Source organism: Pecten maximus, chromosome 12 (assembly GCF_902652985.1).
Source record: "Pecten maximus chromosome 12, xPecMax1.1, whole genome shotgun sequence".
Taxonomy (NCBI): Eukaryota; Metazoa; Mollusca; class Bivalvia; order Pectinida; family Pectinidae; genus Pecten; species Pecten maximus.
In genome coordinates this window covers 31,199,486-31,223,623 of record NC_047026.1, presented here as the reverse complement: position 1 = coordinate 31,223,623, position 24,138 = coordinate 31,199,486, and the positions used below count along the sequence as shown (strand labels likewise).

General features: G+C 38.3%; 1 protein-coding gene across 3 annotated transcripts in view; it reads left to right on the top strand.

Annotated features, from left to right (window-relative positions):
- Window positions 1–18,490, top strand: part of LOC117339198 (peroxisome proliferator-activated receptor gamma coactivator 1-alpha-like) — a 31,914-nt gene extending 13,424 nt beyond the window's left edge. For all 3 annotated transcript variants that reach the window (XM_033900661.1, XM_033900660.1, XM_033900659.1), the window contains exons 2-12: window positions 3,318–3,462; window positions 5,755–5,802; window positions 5,959–6,031; window positions 7,257–7,312; window positions 7,576–8,851; window positions 9,063–9,179; window positions 9,864–9,939; window positions 10,401–10,522; window positions 13,718–13,776; window positions 14,491–14,577; window positions 15,336–18,490. In XM_033900661.1, the coding sequence (XP_033756552.1) occupies window positions 3,321–3,462; window positions 5,755–5,802; window positions 5,959–6,031; window positions 7,257–7,312; window positions 7,576–8,851; window positions 9,063–9,179; window positions 9,864–9,939; window positions 10,401–10,522; window positions 13,718–13,776; window positions 14,491–14,577; window positions 15,336–15,454 (2,175 nt within the window). In that variant the 5' untranslated portion in view covers window positions 3,318–3,320 and the 3' untranslated portion in view covers window positions 15,455–18,490. The remainder of the gene's footprint in view (window positions 1–3,317; window positions 3,463–5,754; window positions 5,803–5,958; window positions 6,032–7,256; window positions 7,313–7,575; window positions 8,852–9,062; window positions 9,180–9,863; window positions 9,940–10,400; window positions 10,523–13,717; window positions 13,777–14,490; window positions 14,578–15,335) is intronic.
- Window positions 18,491–24,138: the final 5,648 nt, after the last annotated feature.

Below are 24,138 nucleotides of genomic sequence, written 5' to 3'. Positions count from 1 at the left end.
AAGCCATTCAGGAGCATTCAGATTCTACTGGGGATAATTAAGTCTGCATTGTTGTCATTACATGATTGACATAACTCTTCATACTTTGAGGAAAAAATATGATTAAGATATTTATACTGTATACTGTTCCTTACTTGGATTTATGAAGTACTTTTAATATCAAGAAATATCTACCTGTTGTATACTATTGGTGCACAAACTAATTGCAGGTATGTGAATTTACTGAATTATGTATGCATTATCCTTTAAATTCTACCTTTAGGTATACGTTGAATTATAGCATTTGTTATGCTTGGTAATTAGATAACTTTTAATTAAACCAAATTATAAACATAAAACAAAATGTTGATTATTTCCCAAACAGCCATACATTCGTGAGCATTATTATCATATCCTATCAATCAAGGTATTTTAGGCCTTGATATTATGTCCCATTCACAAGAAAAAAGGAAAAAGAAATTAAAAGTAAAATTTCCATAATGTGCAGATGTCTCCTGAATTTCCTTTGCAATTTGTGTATTTTTAATCTCAAAAAAAGGCTGGCCCTTAAAAACCATATCGGTTACCAAAAGGCCTGTCACAGGAATTTATGGCCTTTTCTCTCATATCTCACCATGTTGGATAGAGTTTGCCCATGTAAGATAGCTATGTAAGATAAATCTATCTTACATAGCATTTCACGCGCGCGGATTAATCTGCGTTCAAGGGGGACAACTCTCACAACGTCGTCTGCTTGTGTTCACATCCGACAGTCGTTATCGTCGGTGTCGGTTTTGAAACGTTGGACTTAACTATAAAAATAAATACATTCTTAGATAAATAAATATCATATCAGCAGTAAATTAATAGGGCTACACGGTTAAACGATTAGACATTTTATCTGAGCGAACATATAACTCCGTTACTGTAACAAACAGACTAAGCCTACAGGCCTGTTGTAACAGTTACAGTACAATACAGACTTGCCTACCCGAAAGATTTGTCATTTGTCATTAAAAACATGTAAACACACACAATCACCTGGCAATGACAGGAAGTTAAATAAAAGCCATACATAAAAAAATATAAAAAAGAAAATGTCAAACGTCACAACCTATGAAATGGTTCCGTTTTCGTCAGCAGGGGGCCCTGGAATTTGTTTACTCTACTGTACTGTCAGTAGCTGTTAGGCCTACTCAGTAACCTGTGTATTTGGAAGTTGGGAATTGGCTCTTAAATGAACGAACATTCGGTAAAAATGACACCCCTCGATGTTCATATAAAAATATTTATTTTAATTGTAACTCAGAGTCTATATTTGTGTAGAGTAACCATGAAAACTAACTGCCATCCTAGCCTTTCAATATGATCATCGTTAGCCTATCGACTGACCTACCTTCGTCATTCCATCAAGACAACCGGTTAAACACATAATCCTATGTCACAGAAAAGATCGAATACTCGTATAGAGTCGCTGTTCGCTGGTTCACACACGAAGTTGCCAAAATCACAGTGAATTTAAAATTACCAGCCACGAAACATTGCCGCGTCACGGCGATCGAGATCGACATCACTCTCAATATCCTTGAACTATGAATGGAATTCCAATGACAGTCGTGACGTCATGCAGTGACGTAGTATTTTATAAAACAAAATTGACTTGACATTTAAAAGTGCAGTGTGTTCTGTGAAATGATTAAATATGTCGAGGTGCAAATCAAATTATATGTGAAGCTGGAAAACCCATTTCAGCGTTGGCTTTCAGTATTGTTGATAGAACTTCTTTTTCTCGGATGTTGACAATTTGATCACGGCCACGTAAAAGTCGGTCAAGTTACGGTAATTTTTATCGGCGAATTGTTCATTCGTTCATCACTTAACCACAAAATGAATGAAATTTGTGTGCAAACATAGTTTGCCAAAATAGGGTATGATCTTTCAGAATATCACAAGTATATTTAGTAAAAACGTCAAATAAAGAAATAAAAAAATTGAAGAAAATGGATGGCTGAGGGAGACTTTCGCCAGAAATTTGGTAATGATATGAGAGAAAAAGACTCTTTCATTATGTGTGTATGTAGGATAGGGATATTCCACCCTCGGGATCACAAAATGTGGTAAAACCCTCGGCAAGCCTCGGGTTTCACCACATTTTGTGACCCCTCGGGTGGAATATCCCTATCCTACATATACACATAAGAAAGAGTCTTATATTCTCGTGTTTTTCTTTTTTTCGCCAGGCATAAACTGCTACCAGTATTTTTAGCTCACCTGGTCCGAAGGACCAAGGTGAGCTTATAATGCCATACCGTAGCGTCCGTCGTCTGTCCATCCGTCCGTCAACAATTGACTTCTTCTTCATAACCACAGATCAGAATTTGACCAAATTTGGTCAGAAGCATCCCTATGGGGTGGGGACTAAAAATTGTACAAATGGTGGGGCTGACCCCCAGGGGTCTAAGGGGCGGGGCCAAAAGGGGTCAATATAGCTATATTGATATAAACGACTTCTTCTCTGAAACCTAGCAAAGGATATTGCTCCTATTTGCCTGGTAGCATCACTATGGGGTGGGGATTCAAAATTGTACAAATGATGGGGCTGACCGCCCAGGGGCCTGAGGGGCGGGTCAAATGTAGTCAATTGGGCTATATTGATATAAACGACTTCTTCTCTGAAACCGAGCAATAGATATTGCTCATATTTGCCTGGTAGCATCACTATTGGGTGGGAATTCGAAATTGTACAAATGGTAGAGCTGACCCCCTGGGGGCCTGAGGGGCGTTGCCAAAAGGGGTCAATATAGCTATATTGATATAAATGACTTCTTCTCTGAAACTGAGCAATGGATATCACTCATATTTGCCTGGTAGCATCACTATGGGGTGGGGATTCAAAATTGTACAAATGATGGGGCTGATCCCCCTGGGGCCTGAGGGGCGGGGCCAAATGTGGTCAATTGGGCTATATTGATATGAACAACTTCTCCTCTGAAACCAAGCAATAGATATTGCTCATATTTGACTGTGAGCATCCCCCTAGGGTAGGGATTCAAAATTGTACAAATGACCTTATGGGGTTGCGACAAAAGTCAATTTCATTTCATGGATTAATGCATTTTTTGGCATAAAAACCTCACATACCCATATAAAATGCCTATGATATATTGACATAGCAATACGACAAATATGCTTAATCATCATTCTTGTTTCATATCTCATGAAATCCAGGTGAGCGATACAGGCCCTCTGGGCCTCTTGTATTAACTACTGTTATTTTATTCTCCTTCAAAATATGCCCCAATACTTAAATGTATTTCCTTTTCTTTTTGTTTTTGCAGTTTATGATAAAAAATAGATCAATGGATTTGAATGAAGTGTATCACCCCGATTCCTTTGGATTGGATGGTATTGCAGACTTGGCCCATTTCCAGCATGACGGTTTATTAGATGTACCAAGTATAGGAGACATACCTGGGTTAAATGGTAGGTAGAAATGGTGGTGATTGTCCCTAAGTGTAGGAAATTTGACTTACTCAGTAGAATGGCAAGTCAAAATGGTTTCTAAATCAAGTTAACCCTGCTTGGGGTAGCTTAATGTAATAGTTGGACAGATGTATTGTATAAACGTTCAAATATCAATTGTCTTGGTGGTGATATTTGACTCGGGTATTAAAGGTAAAATTTGTGAGCCATATGTTACATACATGAAGACCAAGCTCTATTTAATACCTGCAACAGGTGTGTTTATCATACCTTGCCACTTAATAACAGAACAATCGTAACATGCTTTTATGTACATATGTATAGATTTTTGTAACTATGTATTTCATTGTATCATATGTATACACTAATTATGAATACAATGTTAATATGTATGTCTGACATGTTTATATGCAATTGCCTGAAGAGAGCTGCAAGGCTTGAAAACGTTAGCTATTATAATGATATGGAATTCAGTTGCTGTGTTAATATTTCAATTTTATATTTATATGTCTATATATGCACTCAAGTTTACATAATCTATTCATTATGTTTATTTTTATTCTGACTTTAAAGTAAAACTCAAATAAAATAAAATAATAGTAGTTTTTTGTTTGGCCATAATTGATTGACCCTAGCTGTCAGGGCCATAAATCCCAAAGCACTATGTGTTGTTGATCCAAAAGTGAAAGATTTGAATTTCCTATCGTAATTGTACTTTGTTAAATATAATGTGCACATTTCTATACAATGGCAATCCAGATATTCATACAAATGTATCCTCTTATAGAGGATTTGTCACTATGTTCATGCAGGAATATTTGGGCAAACTTATCATCACTGCACTTTTGCAACATTTTTTAAGAGCATGAATGTGGAAAAGTGGTAAAAGATGCAGGTATTTCTGGCTAGGCGAGTAAGTTCTATAAACCATGAGTTTGAGCCCTGATCAGGGCACAAGTCATAAAATTGTCTGTTGTCATCATTTGAATTACTATAAATTTGTAAATGTTATTACGAGGGATGACTGATATGTTGTTAGCCTCATATTGAAGGGGGTACTCAAGGATGTTCTTCAGTCCCACTATTCTTTGACTATATAGGGCCGTGAACCCAAGTAATATCCCATTTAACCAGCGAAAAAAATGTATTCAGTAATTAGCATCCCTCTTGAAAAGATGAGGAGCTTACATTGTAACCCTGGTTTTGGTTTCAGTGTTAGTTTCTAAATATTTTGGTACAAGTGTTGAAAGGCTTAAGTAAACTTTATTAGTGTTCTAGGGTTCTGATATTTAGTTTGACAGTTGCTGTAAGGGGTTTACTTTAATGAATGGATACATTTTTTTAGGTCACCCGAGACAAAGTCTCAGTTCACCTGTTGTGGTCGCCTTTAGTCCAGTGATGTCCATTGTAAAAAAATAACATTTTCAACTTCTCAATAACCAACAGGCCCAGGAACCTGATATTAGGTCTGTAGCATGCTGGGATGAAGGGCCACCAAATTTGTTCAATTAGATGACCTTGAACTTCATTCAATTGAAAAATTCATTTCATTCAAGACTATGCGTAATGGATTCTTTGATTCTTCACTATAAGCACCAAACCTGCTGACCTAAATCGTGACTACTGGGTCAATTTGCTACGAGCCAAAACAAATCTATGATAATGCAAATAGCCATTCTAGTTTACGTCTAAATATCTGACATCAATATGCACACTATAATTCATATGTGAAAATAATCTACTGACCGATTCTTCTCTTTTTGATGACAAACTTGTCCATGACAGTGTTATGTCATTTTGCTGTCGTTTTCGTAACATGTGATTTTGGTTGCATGATTTTACGGAACGGGAACAAACAGCAGGCCATACAAAAACAAAAGTCGTGTGTCATTTAAAAACATGCAGGATTGACGCAGGTGCACGATCAATCTGAAGCATTGTAGTTGATTAGCTCGCTCCCTAATGCTATTGTGAAGTATAGTGATGAACATTATGTATAAAAAAATAACAATGTGAGGCAAGTAATGTATGCATTGGTTTCTGCTTAGACAAATAAGGGTGGGAAAATCTTTTTATTTTATTTAAAGTAGTTTTTATTAGGATTTATATAGAAAAGGAATCATGATTTTGATAGTCCTTCCTTGAAAATGGCAAAAGAAAACTTCAGGGTAGGCACAAAAAATTAGGGTTGGTTGGGTTAGTAAAACATAGTATTTTTTTAAGGCCTCGCCTTGCACGCAGAAGTACCTAAAAGCTTGTACCTCACTTAAGTTTTATATTTTATTCCATCAGGCATAGAAGCTACTGACATGGGAAGTCTGCTGAAACAGTTTGAGGAAGGTAAGTTCAAACATTATATAGTCAAGTCAAACTCGGTTGTTAGGGTGAAGAACTAAATGTGAAAATTATGGTGAACTTGGTAATAGAAAATGTGATATAGAGAAGAAGCATACCTTTGAGTTCCTGTAAATGAATAGAGAATGCTTTATATTTCAGCATCACAATCCCTTGGTGACAATGACCTTGAACAGCCAAGTCTAAACTCCAGCCCAGCATCTAATCAATCAAGGTATATAATAGTGACGGAGATCTCAAGAAAAAATAAGCATATCTTTTATACATTAATTCCAATACATAATTTTCTATTTACATTCATGACCAAATTCATTAAAACAATGAAACTTTGAAATTATTAAGAGCTGAAATCATTTGATATGCAGAAGATCTATATTTGGCTGGGAACAAAAAATGTGTAAAAAAAAATTGTTTAAAGGATTGTTGTTGAGTTTTACTAAGAACATATACAGCAAAACCCTAGATGCAAATATTGCATTTCTGTAATTAGGCATTATATGTATATGTTGGATAAGACAGGTTGTCTACATACATTTACTTTGGGATCATATTATAGAAGTTGTATTACACAGATTTCAAAAACTATAGGATGTCCTCATACTCTGGGTTCAGATTAGACAGGATGTCCTAATACTCGAGGGTCAGGTTAGATGGGATGTCCTAATGCTCTGGGTTCAGATTAGACAGGATGTCCTAATACTCTGGGTTCAGATTAGACAGGATGTCCTAATACTCGAGGGTCAAATTAGACAGGATGTCCTAATACTCTAGGGTCAAATTAGACAGGATGTCCTAATACTCTAGGGTCAGATGAGACAGGATGTCCTAATACTCTAGGACCAAATAAGACATGTCTTAAATCTCTGGGGTCAGATTAGACGGGATGTCTCAATACGCTGAGTCAATCATAGAGCAGGTGTGTCTTCCTGGGACGGAAAAGATAAATATCACATGTATACCTAGCACAATACAGTTAAACCTCAAAATCTCTGTGGGAAAATATTGGTTTAGATGATCAGTCGACATGAAAAAAAATAAATGATGGTATTAATTGTAACAGCTGATCCATAAAATACCTGATCCTGCTTTAATTTTTTATTGGTAATTTCTAATTCAAATTTATTTTATTGCCTCAACTGCTGTACAATGAATGATGTTTGCAAATATTTACCATGTTAAACTTGTAGATCTAGAACAAAGGTCACTAGCCAGACCGACCTTCACGATTGCAAGCTGATATTCTAAACTGCATGTGTACCGTCATTGTAATCAATAGCCTTTATCTGGAAGTGTAGATTTTAAGCTCGAGTTATAATGAGCTTTATTTCTTTTAAAATTTTAACTATTCTAAAGACAAGCATTGTTATATGATGTTTTCCTTAGATACAGATTTAAAGTATTGGGTATTTAATTAGTGTATTAATTTATTATTTTATCAGGAAAAGTCCCCCTGTCTGCAATACCTCTACAGTGGAGGGATTAGATTTCTTTACTAGTAAGTATACAATAATGAAGGTCTGATGTAATTATAGGATTTAATTGTTAATTGGTTTGACCATGCATTTGTTTGTTTACAATGATCCTGTTAAAAACAGCATGTTATTTTCATGAACTTTGAGCTTGCTATTTTTGATATTTTGTCTGTTTATGAGTATACTGTGGTAAAATTTGGAATAAAAGCAACAGATTTGAAATAATGAGCTGTTTATTTAGTAATTCTACATTTTATCAAGAATGGGACAATTTTTTTTTTCTCAGATGAGAATGATGAAAATTCTACACCTTCTAAACATATTATTGACAAGATTCGTGCTGGAACGAAAAGGAAATCTACCATTATGCTACCAATGGGAATGCCTTCCAAAAGAGGCAGAGGGAAAGCCACCCCATTGCCTGCTAACTGTGCTCCACTGAAGTTACAGCGTATTGTGAACACACCTCCCATCACACCAACCCCTCAAGGTTGCTCTGGGGTTGCTTCTTCCATCAAAGGTGTTTCCCTTCTTCCTGCAAATGTAAATGCTGTTAAACCTAAGGGAGACAACTCTAATAATAAAAATTCCACAGAGGAAAAATGTGTTGTTGAGGTCAAGTCAAATAAAGAAATATTGAGGACGAAAGAAGACAAGTTTGAAGTTAGTAATGATTACTTCAATGAGATTACTGATCATGACTATTGTGTTAATGTACCTGTAAAGGTTATAGAGAATGAGGTAACTGTTGAAGTCCCAATTGTGGCAGAGGAGGTAGTGATATGTGATGAGGAGGAACCACTACCTGAAAACACCGAGGAGATGGAGGAGGATATAGATGAACTTCTAGAGAAAGGTGTTGATGATGATCTCAAGAATAATAATACAGCAACATCTAACCAGTCTCGTCGCAGTAAATGTTCTGCTTTTGTGGAAATACTCAAACAAGCTAAGATCAGTAAAAGAAATTATCGCAAACATACCACAGAAGTGAAAAGTGCAGAGTGTAAAGAGGCAGACGAGGAAAAATACTTTGACAAAATTCCAGCATACTACACAGCTCTGTCTATACCCAATAAGCCTGCTAAACAGGCAAAGGAGGTAAAATACAAACTCACAGCCTCAGGTCGCCGTGGTATCACTGTGGAGGATTACTTTGCAAGGAATCCTTCTCCAAAAAGAGACCCTTCTGTGTACAATAAGCTGCCAGCTTACTATAGTTGTTTTACAAACAGTACCAAGTATGACAATGCTACTGGTATTGGGGTAGATAAAGAAAACAACCTGGAAGCTTCTCAAGAAAGTAATAAGATGTGCAGTAGTGGCTATTCTAGTCGAAGCCAGACACCATCACTGGTCATAGATTCTCGTCGGTGTTCAAGGTCACCCTCAGTGGCCTCCTCTAGATCTCGATCTCGTTCTCGCTCAAAGTCATACTCGAGGTCAAGGTCAAGAGAGACTGTAAGAACAGAGAAAAAAAGATCTTGGAGGAGGGAAAGAAGATGCTCATATTCATCCAATTCTGGGTCAAGTTCCAGATCTTCATCAAGGTCATGGTCAAGGTTGGTTTATTTTAACATTCAACATTTTTTATATCTTTTCAATTTAAGTTGATTCAGTTTTCATTTTCTTAAATATTTTTTTCTAAATACAAATACATTATATCTAAATTTGAAAATCTGACCAATTGTGCAGTTTTATCAGAAATGTATATTAAAAGTGGACTGTTTAGTTTTGTGAAGAAATGTTTACAATAAATTAATTGGATTACAGATCACGCTCCAGATCGCATTCAAGCTCTTGGAGCTCAAGATCAAGATCGAGGTCAAGGTCAAGATCCTACTATGACCGTTCAAGGTCAAGATCGCGCTCCAGGGAAGGAAGACACAGGTACGAAACAAAGTAACATTGTAAGCAAGATTTATGTGAATGATATTAGATTAAGAAATTGTTTTGGGTTCATTTATCTAATATTGTGAAGTCTTTTACTTTTTTTTTCAATTAGTTCACAATTTATTTGTAAGTATAATTTTTTGGGGAAAATGCCAACCAGGTTCAACAGGAAAATTCAAGGTGTTCATCAAAATTGGTAAAATACAGAACATACTTTCAATTGGGAATGGCTATTTTAATTTATTGTAACAAAATATTGTCACACAGGAATGTATTTTATTTCTTCAAATGTCAGTTTCTAATTGCTTGATATAAACATATTTTAATTTATATCAAACAGATTTGATAGATTTAAAAGTTAGCCCATGTTATGACTATTTTCTAGACCATTTAGTATTATTGAATTTTCAAAATTATATGTTGTTGTGGAAACAAAACAGCAGCTGTTAGAAATGGTACAGGGATATATTTACTGTGATATGATACAGCATACCTGTACCGGTTTCCAGTATATTGTTGATAGCACAGACAGCAGCTGCCTAATATACATATATTAGTCATGTAACAAAACTTCATTATATAACTTATTCCTACAATTTTCAAACATTGTAAGGTCAGATTTGACATTGTACTATCATCTGATTGGTTGTCAGATAAAACTCTTCTTTTATACTTTTGTAGAGGTCTAAGTCCTTCTCAGCTAAAAAGGAGAATGGAGCAGAAGCAAATGCGAGACCAGGAGAAAAACAAACAAATGGTAAGAGAAAAATGACTGATACATATGAGGCAATAATGATTTAAAATTGGAACATTTTGATATGGGGTGGTTTGTAATTGGTATCCTGTGTGAAAAAACATTGCCCTATGAGTAAAACTGAACATGATGGTTATGATTATCCTAGTGTGGTACAGTTTTCAGATTTGCAGGAATTACATCTCTTTTGTTTTAACTGGGCATGATTACCTCTTGGTGTAATTGTCAAATGTCAATATATTTATCAATTATGCCTGGAATTTATAAAGATTTAATCTGCTGTAGCAAATATGCAAAGAGTTAATGAGCAAAGAGAGTGATGTAATTGATATATTTTTCATTATCATTATTTTATGAACCGACAAAAACATGGTTTTAAGACTTTAATTTCATTTATTAATATTGTTCTTCTAATTATCATATTAATTGAAATATTTACAATAATGATGCATATCTGTCTGCAGGAAGAGCGACGAATTATCTATGTTGGTCGAATACCAAATGATTACACAAGAAGTGACATGAGGAAAAGGTTTCAGAGATTTGGAGAGATAGAACATGTACAGCTACACTTCAGGGAGCGTGGGTAGGTATCTCAGGGTAGGGATCGGGGAGTATGGGTAGGTATCTCAGGGTAGGGATCGGGGAGTATGGGTAGGTATCTCAGGGTGGGGATCAGGGAGCATGGGTATCAGGGAGCGTGGGTAGGTATCTCAGGGTGGGGATCAGGGAGCGTGGGTAGGTATCTCAGGGTAGGGATCAGGGAGCGTGGGTAGGTATCTCGGGGTGGGGATCAGGGAGCATGGGTAGGTATCTCGGGGTGGGATCAGGGAGCATGGGTAGGTATCTCGGGGTGGGGATCAGGGAGCTTCGGTAGGTATCTCAGGGTGGGGATCAGGGAGCATGGGTAGGTATCTCAGGGTAGGGATCAGGGAGCGTGGGTAGGTATATCAGGGTAGGGATCAGGGAGCGTGGGTAGGTATCTCGGGGTGGGGATCAGGGAGCATGGGTAGGTATCTCAGGGTGGGGATCAGGGAGCATGGGTAGGTATCTCAGGGTGGGGATCAGGGAGCGTGGGTAGGTATCTCAGGGTGGGGATCAGGGAGCATGGGTAGGTATCTCCGTGTGGGGATCAGGGAGCATGGGTAGGTATCTCAGGGTGGGGAGCATGGGAAGGTATCTCAGGGTGGGGATCAGGGAGCATGGGTAGGTATCTCGGGGTGGGGATCAGGGAGCATGGGTAGGTATCTCAGGGTAGGGATCAGGGAGCATTGGTAGGTATCTCGGGGTGGGGATCAGGGAGCATGGGTAGGTATCTCAGGGTGGGGATCAGAGAGCATGGGTAGGTATCACAGGGTGGGGATCAGGGAGCATGGGTAGGTATCTCGGGGTAGGGATCAGGGAGCATGGGTAGGTATCTCGGGGTGGGGATCAGGGAGCATGGGTAGGTATCTCAGGGTGGGGATCAGGGAGCGTGGGTAGGTATCTCGGGGTGGGGATCAGGGAGCATGGGTAGGTATCTCAGGGTAGGGATCAGGGAGCATGGGTAGGTATCTCGGGGTGGGGATCAGGAAGCATGGGTAGGTATCTCAGGGTGGGGATCAGGGAGCATGGGTAGGTATCTCGGGGTGGGGATCAGGGAGCATGGGTAGGTATCTCGGGGTGGGGATCAGGAAGCGTGGTTAGGTATCTCAGGGTAGGGATCAGGGAGCATGGGTAGGTATCTCAGGGTAGGGATCAGGGAGCATGGGTAGGTATCTCAGGGTAGGGATCAGGGAGCATGGGTAGGTATCTCGGGGTGGGGATCAGGGAGCATGGGTAGGTATCTCGGGGTGGGGATCAGGGAGCATGGGTAGGTATCTCATGGTGGGGATCAGGGAGCATGGGTATCAGGGAGCGTGGGTAGGTATCTCAGGGTAGGGATCAGGGAGCGTGGGTAGGTATCTCAGGGTAGGGATCAGGGAGTATGGGTAGGTATCTCGGGGTAGGGATCAGGGAGCGTGGTTAGGTATCTCAGGGTAGGGATCAGGGAGCATGGGTAGGTATCTCAGGGTGGGGATCAGGGAGCATGGGTAGGTATCTCGGGGTGGGGATCAGGGAGCATGGGTAGGTATCTCAGGGTGGGGATCAGGAAGCATGGGCAGGTATCTCGGGGTGGGGATCAGGGAGCATGGGTAGGTATCTCAGGGTGGGGATCAGGGAGCATGGGTAGGTATCTCATGGTGGGGATCAGGGAGCATGGGTAGGTATCTCGGGGTGGGGATCAGGGAGCATGGGTAGGTATCTCAGGGTGGGGATCAGGAAGCATGGGCAGGTATCTCGGGGTGGGGATCAGGGAGCATGGGTAGGTATCTCGGGGTGGGATCAGGGAGCATGGGTAGGTATCTCATGGTGGGGATCAGGGAGCATGGGTAGGTATCTCGGGGTTGGGATCAGGGAGCATGGGCAGGTATCTCGGGGTGGGGATCAGGGAGCATGGGTAGGTATCTCAGGGTGGGGATCAGGGAGCATGGGTAGGTATCTCGGGGTGGGGATCAGGGAGCATGGGTAGGTATCTCAGGGTGGGGATCAGGGAGCATGGGTAGGTATCTCGGGGTGGGGATCAGGGAGGATGGGTAGGTATCTCAGGGTGGGGATCAGGGAGCATGGGAAGGTATCACAGATTGGGGAATTGGGGAGCATCGGAAGCTACCGTACTTTGGGATATTTTGGTGTCTCCAAATTTTGGCGCTTTTTGCTAAAGATAGGTTGGTTAAATATTGGTGTGTCAAATTTTGGCATTTACCATCATGTATGTTAAATTTTGGCACTTACCTGTAGTTATGTAATTGATATGTTTGTTCATTACGCTACGAAAGTTTATCTATTTAGAAGCCATGTCGCATAGACACATACACAGGGATTAAAAGCTCTGTGGCTAAGTGACAGGATTTCATCACCTACCTGAGATATTGCCTTTGTTTGAATAGGTATTTTCTGGGAACATATCAGTATAAGCCTTTTGTATTTCGTCTCACCTGGTTTCACAGGAAAACAGTCTTTGCTTTGTACACAAGTTAATCGATCGATCGAGACTTGACCTTGAACACAGCTAATGCAACAATCAATATGAAAACAATGTGAATGAATTTTAATGTGTCCAGCTAATGCAACAATCAATATGAAAAAAATTTTGAATAAATTTTATGACACATTTAGATGAAAACATACCTTTATTAACGCGTTTTTATCAAAAAACAATATTCCAACACAGGTCGCGGAATTTTGGGTGTGTTTTATTTTGGCTCATTCACCCCAGGTACCAAATAAACCAAAATATAACCACATCCAAAATATTCCAAAGTAGAGTATCTTTGGGTGGGTATCACGGAGCATGGGTAGATATCTCAGGGTTGAGATTACGGAGCATGGGTAGGTGTCTCCTGGTTGGAATTACAGAGCATTGGTATCGCATGTGGGAAGGTGTATTTTATTTTTGTAAAGGCAGCACTCATGCGGCATATTGAAAATAAGATGTAAAATTAATTCTTAGTTAATTTATGGGGGGGGAGTAAGATTTTATGTAAAACAAAGAAAATGTAGTCTCCTGGTTTACTTTTATAGAAAATGGAGTGTTTGGTCCAGTAAGTTAAATTTAACAGGAAGTATCATATGTAAAAAAAATATTGACTTACCCTATTACAATTAAATGATGGATGTCAAAGTATTCTTTACTTAATTTTTGTTAGACTACATCTGAAATGGCTTGAATATTTGCTGAAATAAGTTTTCTCTCTTGCAGTGACAATTATGGCTTTGTGACATTTTCCTACACCTGTGATGCCTATGCTGCTATAGAAAGTAAGTTGTAGGCACTGTCAGTGTACGAGGGCCACCTCTGGTAGGCAAAAAAGATGGAATATTTACCTTCAGTTTTTGGTTACTTTGAAATTGATAGATTTCAATGACAATTTACAGGTTTCTTGAAAAAGTTTGAATTTGATTAAGGAAATAATAAGTTAAATGTCAAGTACAAGGTCACGAACTTCAAGCAAAGTTTCATTTTCAACATTTCTGGTCACCAACTCCGAATAGTTGGCCTTTAGACTGATTTTCAGGTAACTCGCTCAGCATGTTTTCCCTTAGCATACCTTCACAGCATTGATATCAGATATCATCAGTATTAAAAAAATAGGATATTAGAGAAATTGGCTGTACTCAAATGGGCATGTTTCTGGAGAGTTTCAGATAAAAGGGAAAGGGTGTTGTAGTGTGTCAGACTTACTCACTTTTGGTTTGAAAATGTTTGTACTGTGAAATTTGTCTTCCTTATCATAATGTTCTGATTTCTGTCTTTGACAAAACGTTTTTGCTTTATTCGCAATACCAAATGTAAGAATCCCAAGGTGAAGATCCAGATCTGTATCTATACTTAATGCCAGGTTAGGATGTTTTTCTACATTGCTGTTCAAATCTTAATAGCACTGCTATGCTTAGAAACTAGTTGGTATAAATAATTCTCTTGTGTAAAAGAGTAGCATATCTTAATGGGAAAATGTTCTCATTTTATTTCAGAGGGAAATGACATGCAGGATAGCCCACCATTTGAGCTGTGCTTTGGAGGTCGCAGGAAGTTCTGTGAAACAGAATATGAGGATTTAGGTTTGTATTTAGAATATTAATATGTATCTGAAACCATACTCATTTAAACAATCAATGGCAACAGAATTTTTTTTCCACAATACAAATACAAATATTTGATTCCCCCAGCAGTAGATATGTATACACTTAGAACTATGTAATATTCCCCCAGCTGTAGATATGTATACACTTAGAACTATGTAATAATTGTATCTACACATATATATCAATTGATAGGTGTTGCCAGGGTTGGGGAGACCTGGGTTCAACACCCCCACCCCACCCTGAAATACTTATCCTTATGGATATAGGGTGGTCAGGTGGCACAGTGGTAACATACTTTTTATCTAGGCAGCTAGAGATCCCCAATAGGGACGTGAAAAAGGTATGGGGTTACCCTGCTTGACCACATGTTTTCTCCGGGTACTCGATTTCCTCCAACAGTAAGACCTCTCGTCAACTTCCATCCACACCAACAAGAGTGATTGATATATTGATATAACTTGTTTTGCAATTGTTGTAAAATAAATAGATTTACCTTTAGTTTTTGTTTTTGGTCGAAAAAATATTTTGCCAAGTGGACTTTATGTATCGGATAATTATGTGTTGCATAAACTGAAATGTGTTGCTGGGAGTAATATGATATAAAGAAGCAAACTTTCAGGATTGATTATAAAATCAGAATTTCATCATGTTCAATTTTCATATCTGAGAATTTGATCAAATCTAATCAATGCATGTGACATCCAGTGAATTTTATTTTCTTTCTGTTGTCACAGATGGAGATATTGAATTGGTGGAGGAATTGAATCCACTTCAGAGTCTTAATTCTAAAAAACCTCTAGACTTTGATGAACTTCTTCAACAGGCGAAAAAGAAAATTGGAAAAGCCTCTTGATGTCTGTTGTATTAGAACCCAGACTGTTTAATCTGCCAAGGAGTGCGAGACATGTAAATTGTCAAGAGAATGAGAAAATGTGTTGTAAATGGAGAAATGATTGGATGATTGACTATCTCTTGTATCTTTTTTGTGAATTTCTGTTTCATGCGATTGCATTACATCATTTGTTCCTCGTTGTGAATTCCTATACATATACTGGTGAGTTCGTCATTGATAGACCAATTAATATTTCAACACTGTTCAATGTGTCCTTTTTTGTATGAATGCTGTAGAGTGTATATTGTAAAGTTAAAAGGTTGTGGTCTATTTAGGATGTTACATCATATTGGAGGGAAGTGTGTAGACCTTTGTCAATTTGCCTTGGAGCTGATTTTGTCTTGTGTAGATGGAGGATTTGGATTGTTCCTGTAGTCACATTGGAGTGTTCTCTTATCATCTCTCATTTTCTGGTGATCCAGTTTTCAATTTTAGTCAGCATGAAAGGCTTATACTCAAATTATCCTGTACATTATCTTGAATGTTAGATAATGCGGTAATTTATAGGATCAAAATATGCAAAAAGGAATTTTTTGAACTTATTACAGTAAAACAAGGTCAAGGTCACTTTCTGTAAGATCTGTTCCATAAAAAATGAAGTTTTCTTTTGCTGCCCCAATATCAAACAATGCTTCCTGACTAAAAACATTTTCTTAAGATTGTTCTTTGATTTAGAAGGCCATTGGTCATTGGTCAAGGTCAGAAATACATTTTAATTAAAGGAAATGAGGCCGTCTCTTTATATCTCAACTGTTGCTGTGCAGGTGAAGCATCTTGGAGGTATTAATTGCCACAAACTTTGTATGCGTATACAGAATTTAAAGTACTAATGCCATATAAATCTAAAATTTCCTAATGCAGGAATATCTACAACCTAAAGGTTTTTTTCACAATTGCCTATGTTTGTTGTCGGTTTTCATGCACATTCATTACATAACAAGACCACAAATTGATCTCATTCATTTAAAATGACATCATACTAGTACTGACCAGGTAATACTATGTATTTTAACTCACTATTATAGTGAGTACTATATTGTTAATGTTTACATCGTTAGTATTCTTTACCTCAATGAAAGTTTCTAGAATATTTTTAGGTGCTGTACATTTGTTTGTTTGCTATAATTTTCTGATTTTGGCCTACTTCTGGTGTCAAATATTTACAGTTGTCGGGCTGTCCCATCTTATGTGTTAACATGGCCTAATTCCGGTGTCAATTATTTACTATAGTCGGGCTCTTCCATCTAATGTGTTAACATATGGCATCTAGTTGTTGTTGTTTGACCAAAGGAAATCAGTAGTTGATCAAAAATTAATTAGACTCACTAGAGTAGCCGAGATGTCTTCTTTTGAAAATACTTATGGTAGCGTCGTAGTCAAAACATTTGATGCATGAAGTAGGCCAGAACCAACCTCTATCTATCCAATCTTCCTGTACAGGAGTTGGCTCCCGTTAGCTCTAATACAAACAAATGTTTTTGAGAATTTGTATTATACAACTGTTAAACTTTGTTACTATCAACATTACTGCATTATTCTGGAACTGTTTATACTAATGTTCCCCACTTATAGTAGTTTAATGCTTGTTTTCATATTTCCAAGGGTTTATTTTCTGTTAACAATACCTACATGTACCATCAGTGATAATGTTAGTTGTCAATTTGACAACCTGATTTGTTTTCTTAATGCTTCTAAACACTGTGTACACATGTATCTATCGGTAAAGACTTCATTTGTAGTGCTTCACACCGTTTTTGATATAATTTTTACTTTCAATTATTTTTCCCTGTTGATTAGCTGTTTGTATACTCCGGTATATATATAATAGAAAATTTATATTGAAGTTTTGTTTTGTTATTCATGCCCACTTCTGTGCCAAGCATTACTATTAAAACAGAAGATTCTTTTATTGGTGGTATTAAAATGTTTCTCTTATTTTGATGCTGTAGGCTGTATTGTGTAATATTTGCCACCTGGATATCTCTTGAAGCAAGACCTTAACTGGTGCTCTCTGTTTATTTGATTTAGATTACACCATGGTGTGTTAAACACCCTTTATGATCTTTAAATACATGTATATACCTTAATATTCAATAATTAAAATGTTTAATTATGAAATGAACTGCCATGTAAGATTTCTTGGTTCTCTCTAGTCTACACAAGATTGATGTATGACTAGGTCCCATACCACGTGATTAATTCTTACACACATGTGTTCATATAAGATCCAAGTAACTTGTATTAACAGAAGCACAGAATATTGATATTCAGGTTCTGCTATAATAAGGAAACAATCGTTGCATACCAATTTTGTGTTGTATTGCGCCAGTGTGCTGTTTCTTGTGTAATGTTAGATTTTATACAAATATACATATACTGAGCTAAGTAAACATCATGGTACATTTCAAGTCTATTATTGAATTAATTAATTCAGAGCAAATTCTTTTATCATTCATCTATGTGAATCGTGTATGGTTGTTTTTGAAATTTGTTTTACTTTTAATCAGAATGTCTCTTTTTTTTTCTCTTTTTTTTTCTTACTTGATAATTGTTGAGATTTATAATTTTTGGCCACATTTTTTTTTGCCATTTCGCGTGCTATTGGTATATGATTATGGTTAGCTAATTTGTTTTACAAAAATAAAAGAATTAAGAGTGAGGAGGAAAAAAGAGTGAAGTCTGACTGGATAGCTCGAAAGATTTTTGTGGCTGAGTTTGTATTGAGTACATTTCTTGGGTCTTGTGTAAGAGATCACTGTAGTTGAAGAATGCCTACATTTTATTAGAATCAACCTCTTTGTATTATGTATTCCAGAGGAGTAGCGTTGCATTTATTGACATTTTAGCACTATGTTGCTACCTTGAAACTTACCATATTCATTTATCTCTAAACTTGCTATGCCTTCATTGTTTCCATTTAATATGACTTTACTATAGTTCGACAAAGGCACTGTAAGTGTATACTTTGTATGAAATAAAGATAATTTTGGAAATAAATTACATGGCTGTTTTCATTTATTAGCTCATCTGCTAAAAAGGGAAAAGGAGTTTATGCCATGGTACAGCGTCCAGCTGTTGTTAGTCTGGCGTCAATTTTTCCTTTAAACAACTTCTTCATAACAAAGAGCCACATAGACTCAATATTGGGACTGTACAATGTAGCATGCTAAGATGAAGGGCTACCAATTTTGGTCAGATGAATTACTTGTCGACTTTCAAAATCACTGGGATCAATAACCAAAAGGCCCAGGGACTTGATATTGGGCCTCAACCAAGAGACCCATAGACTTGATGTGCTAGGAAGAAGGGCTACACAATGTATTTCGATGAGTAAACCTATCTTATTCTTATATTTGAATCAATTGGTATTCACATCAATGACCTCGATGAAACTGGAAGTTGTATAAGAAGCAGGTGAGCGATACAGGCTCATTGAGCCTTTTGTTACAACTACTGATTGTTTGAACAGCTCAGTCAGACACGTCCATTGCAGATACAGAATGGAACATCCAATGTGGATACTGTAGAAGACATCAAATGTAGGTTACAGTAGAGGGGCAGAGTGGTTAAGGTGTCTCAACACACTATCACTAGCCCTTCACCTCTGGGTTGCGAGTTCGAAACCTACATTTCTCCAGGTACTCTGGCTTTCTTCCACCTCCAAAACCTGGCACGTCCTTAAATGACCCTGCCTGTTAATAGGACGTTAAACAAAAACAGACCAAACCAAAGATACAGTAGAGAACCCCCAATGTGGATACAGTAGGGAACACCCAATGTGGATACAGTAAAGAACACCCAATGTGGATACAGTAGGGAACACCCAATGTGGATACAGTAGGGAACACCAAATGTGGATACAGTAGAGAATATCCAATATGGATACAGTAGGGAACACTCAATGCGGATAAGCATGGAACAGCCAATGTGGATACAGTAGGGAACATTCAATGTGGATACAGTAAGGAACACCCAATGTGGATACAGTAAGGAACACCCAATGTGGATACAGTAGGGAACACCCAATGTGGATACAGTAGAGAACATCCAATGTGGATAAAATAAGGAACACCCAATGTGGATACAGTAGAGAACATCAAATGTAGATACAGTAGGGAACACCAAATGTGGATAAAATAAGGAACACCCAATGTGGATAGAGTAGAGAACAATCAATGTGGATACAGTAGAAAACATCCTATATGGATACAGAACATCTAATATGGATACAGTAGAGAACACCCAATGTGGATACACTAGAGAACATCCAATGTGGATACAGTAGGGAACACCCAATGTGGCTACAGTAGAGAACATCCAATGTGGATAAAATAAGGAACACCCAATGTGGATACAGTAGAGAACACCCAATGTGGATACAGTAGGGAACACCCAATGTAGATAAAATAAGGAACACCCAATGTGGATAAAATAAGGAACTCCCAATGTGGATAAAGTAAGGAACACCCAATGTGGATACAGTAAGGAACACCCAATGTGGATAAAGTAAGGAACACCCAATGTGGATAAGTAAGGAACACCAAATGTGGATAAAATAAGGAACACCCAATGTGGATACAGTAAGGAACACCTAACGTGGATACAGTAAGGAACACCCACTGTGGATACAGTAGAGAACAATCAATGTGGATACAGTAAAGAACACCCAATGTGGATAGAGTAGGGAACGCCCAATGTGAATACAGTAGGGAACCTCAAATGTGGATACAGTAGGGAACATCTAATGTGGATACAGTAAGGAACACCCAATGTGGATAATTAGGGAACACCCAATGTGGCTAGAGCAGGGAACACCCAATGTGAATACAGTAGGGAACATCCAATGTGGATAAAGTAAGGAACACCCAATGTGGATACAGTAGGGAACACTCAATGTGGATACAGTATGGAACATCAAATGTGGATACAGTAGGGAACATCTAATGTGGATACAGTAAGGAACACCCAATGTGGATACAGTAGGGAGCATCCAATGTGGATAAAGTAAGGAACATCAAATGTGGATACAGTAAAGAATACCAAATGTGGATACAGTGTATAGTAGGGATCACCCAATGTGGATAAAGTAAGGAACACCCAATGTGGATAAAGTAGGGAACATCCAATGTGGATACAGTAAGGAACACCCAATGTGGATAAAGTAAGGAACACCCAATGTGGATACAGTAGGGAACACCCAATGTGAATAAAGTAAGGAACACCCAATGTGGATACAGTAAGGAACACCCAATGTGGATACAGTAGGGAACACCCAATGTGGATACAGTAGGGAACACCCCAATGTGGATACAGTAGAGAACACCCAATGTGGATCAAGTAAGGAACACCCAATGTGGATACAGTAGAGAACAAAAAATGTTGATACAGTAGGGAACACCCAATGTGGATAGAGTAGGGAACACCCAATGTGGATAAAATAAGGAACACCCAATGTGGATAGAGTAGAGAACAATCAATGTGGATACAGTAGAAAACATCCTATATGGATACAGAACATCTAATATGGATACAGTAGAGAACACCCAATGTGGATACACTAGAGAACATCCAATGTGGATACAGTAGGGAACACCCAATGTGGCTACAGTAGAGAACATCCAATGTGGATAAAATAAGGAACACCCATGTGGATAAAGTAAAGAACATCCAATATGGATACAGTAGGGAACACCCAATGTAGATAAAATAAGGAACACCCAATGTGGATAAAATAAGAACTCCCAATGTGGATAAAGTAAGGAACACCCAATGTGGATACAGTAAGGAACACCCAATGTGGATAAAGTAAGGAACACCCAATGTGGATAAAATAAGGAACTCCCAATGTGGATAAAATAAGGAACACCCAATGTGGATACAGTAAGGAACACCCAATGTGGATACAGTAAGGAACACCCAATGTGGATACAGTAGAGAACAACCAATGTGGATACAGTAAAGAACACCCAATGTGGATACGGTAGGGAACCTCAAATGTGGATACAGTAGGGAACATCTAATGTGGATACAGTAAGGAACACCCAATGTGGATAATTAGGGAACACCCAATGTGGCTAGAGCAGGGAACACCCAATGTGAATACAGTAGGGAACATCCAATGTGGATAAAGTAAGGAACACCCAATGTGGATACAGTAGGGAACACTCAATGTGGATACAGTATGGAACATCAAATGTGGATACAGTAGGGAACATCTAATGTGGATACAGTAAGGAACACCCAATGTGGATACAGTAGGGAGCATCCAATGTGGATAAAGTAAGGAACATCAAATGTGGATACAGTAAAGAATACCAAATGTGGATACAGTGTATAGTAGGGATCACCCAATGTGGATAAAGTAAGGAACACCCAATGTGGATAAAGTAGGGAACATCCAATGTGGATACAGTAAGGAACACCCAATGTGGATAAAGTAAGGAACAATCAATGTGGATACAGTAGGGAACATCCAATGTGAATAAAGTAAGGAACACCCAATGTGGATACAGCAAGGAACACCCAATGTGGCTAGAGCAGAGAACACCCAATGTGGATACAGTAGGGAACACCCAATGTGGATACAGTAGAGAACATCCAATGTGGATAAAATAAGGAACACCCAATGTGGATACAGTAGAGAACATCAAATGTAGATACAGTAGGGAACACCAAATGTGGATAAAATAAGGAACACCCAATGTGGATAGAGTAGAGAACAATCAATGTGGATACAGTAGAAAACATCCTATATGGATACAGAACATCTAATATGGATACAGTAGAGAACACCCAATGTGGATACACTAGAGAACATCCAATGTGGATACAGTAGGGAACACCCAATGTGGCTACAGTAGAGAACATCCAATGTGGATAAAATAAGGAACACCCAATGTGGATACAGTAGAGAACATCCAATGTGGATACAGTAGGGAACACCCAATGTAGATAAAATAAGGAACACCCAATGTGGATAAAATAAGGAACTCCCAATGTGGATAAAGTAAGGAACACCCAATGTGGATACAGTAAGGAACACCCAATGTGGATAAAGTAAGGAACACCCAATGTGGATAAAATAAGGAACTCCCAATGTGGATAAAATAAGGAACACCCAATGTGGATACAGTAAGGAACACCCAATGTGGATACAGTAAGGAACACCCAATGTGGATACAGTAGAGAACAATCAATGTGGATACAGTAAAGAACACCCAATGTGGATACGGTAGGGAACCTCAAATGTGGATACAGTAGGGAACATCTAATGTGGATACAGTAAGGAACACCCAATGTGGATAATTAGGGAACACCCAATGTGGCTAGAGCAGGGAACACCCAATGTGAATACAGTAGGGAACATCCAATGTGGATAAAGTAAGGAACACCCAATGTGGATACAGTAGGGAACACTCAATGTGGATACAGTATGGAACATCAAATGTGGATACAGTAGGGAACATCTAATGTGGATACAGTAAGGAACACCAAATGTAGATGCAGTAGGGAGCATCCAATGTGGATAAAGTAAGGAACATCAAATGTGGATACAGTAAAGAATACCAAATGTGGATACAGTGTATAGTAGGGATCACCCAATGTGGATAAAGTAAGGAACACCCAATGTGGATAAAGTAGGGAACATCCAATGTGGATACAGTAAGGAACACCCAATGTGGATAAAGTAAGGAACAATCAATGTGGATACAGTAGGGAACATCCAATGTGAATAAAGTAAGGAACACCCAATGTGGATACAGTAAAGAACACCCAATGTGGATAAAGTAAGGAACAATCAATGTGGATACAGTAGGGAACATCAAATGTGAATAAAGTAAGGAACACCCAATGTGGATAGAGTAGAGAACAATCAATGTGGATAAAGAAAGGAACACCCAATGTGGATAGAGTAGGGAACACCCAATGTAAATATAGTAGGAAACACCCAATGTAAATATAGTAGGAAACACCCAATGTGGATAGAGTAGGGAACACCCAATGTGGATACAGTAAGGAACAATCAATATGGATACAATAGAAAACACCCAATGTGGATACAGTAGAGAACATCAAATGTGGATAAAGTAAGGAACACCGAACGTTGATACAGTAGGGAACATCCAATGTGGATAAAGTAAGGAACACCCAATGTGGATACAGGTAGGAACACCCATTGTGGATACAGTAAGGAACACCCAATGTGGATACAGTAAGGGACACCCAATGTGGATACAGTAGGGAACATCAAATGTGGATACAGTAAGGGACGCCCAATGTGGATAAAGTTAGGAACTCCCAATGTGGATACAGTAAAGAACCCCCAATGTGGTTACAGTAAGGGACACCCAATGTGGATACAGTAGGGAACATCAAATGTGAATAAAGTAAGGAACACCCAATGTGGATAGAGTAGAGAACAATCAATGTGGATAAAGAAAGGAACACCCAATGTGGATAGAGTAGAGAACAATCAATGTGGATAAAGTAAGGAACACCCAATGTGGATACGGTAGGGAACACCCAATGTGGATACAGTAGGGAACACTCAATGTGGATAAGCATGGAACAGCCAATGTGGATATAGTAGAGAACACCCAATGTAAATATAGTAGGAAACACCCAATGTGGATAGAGTAGGGAAC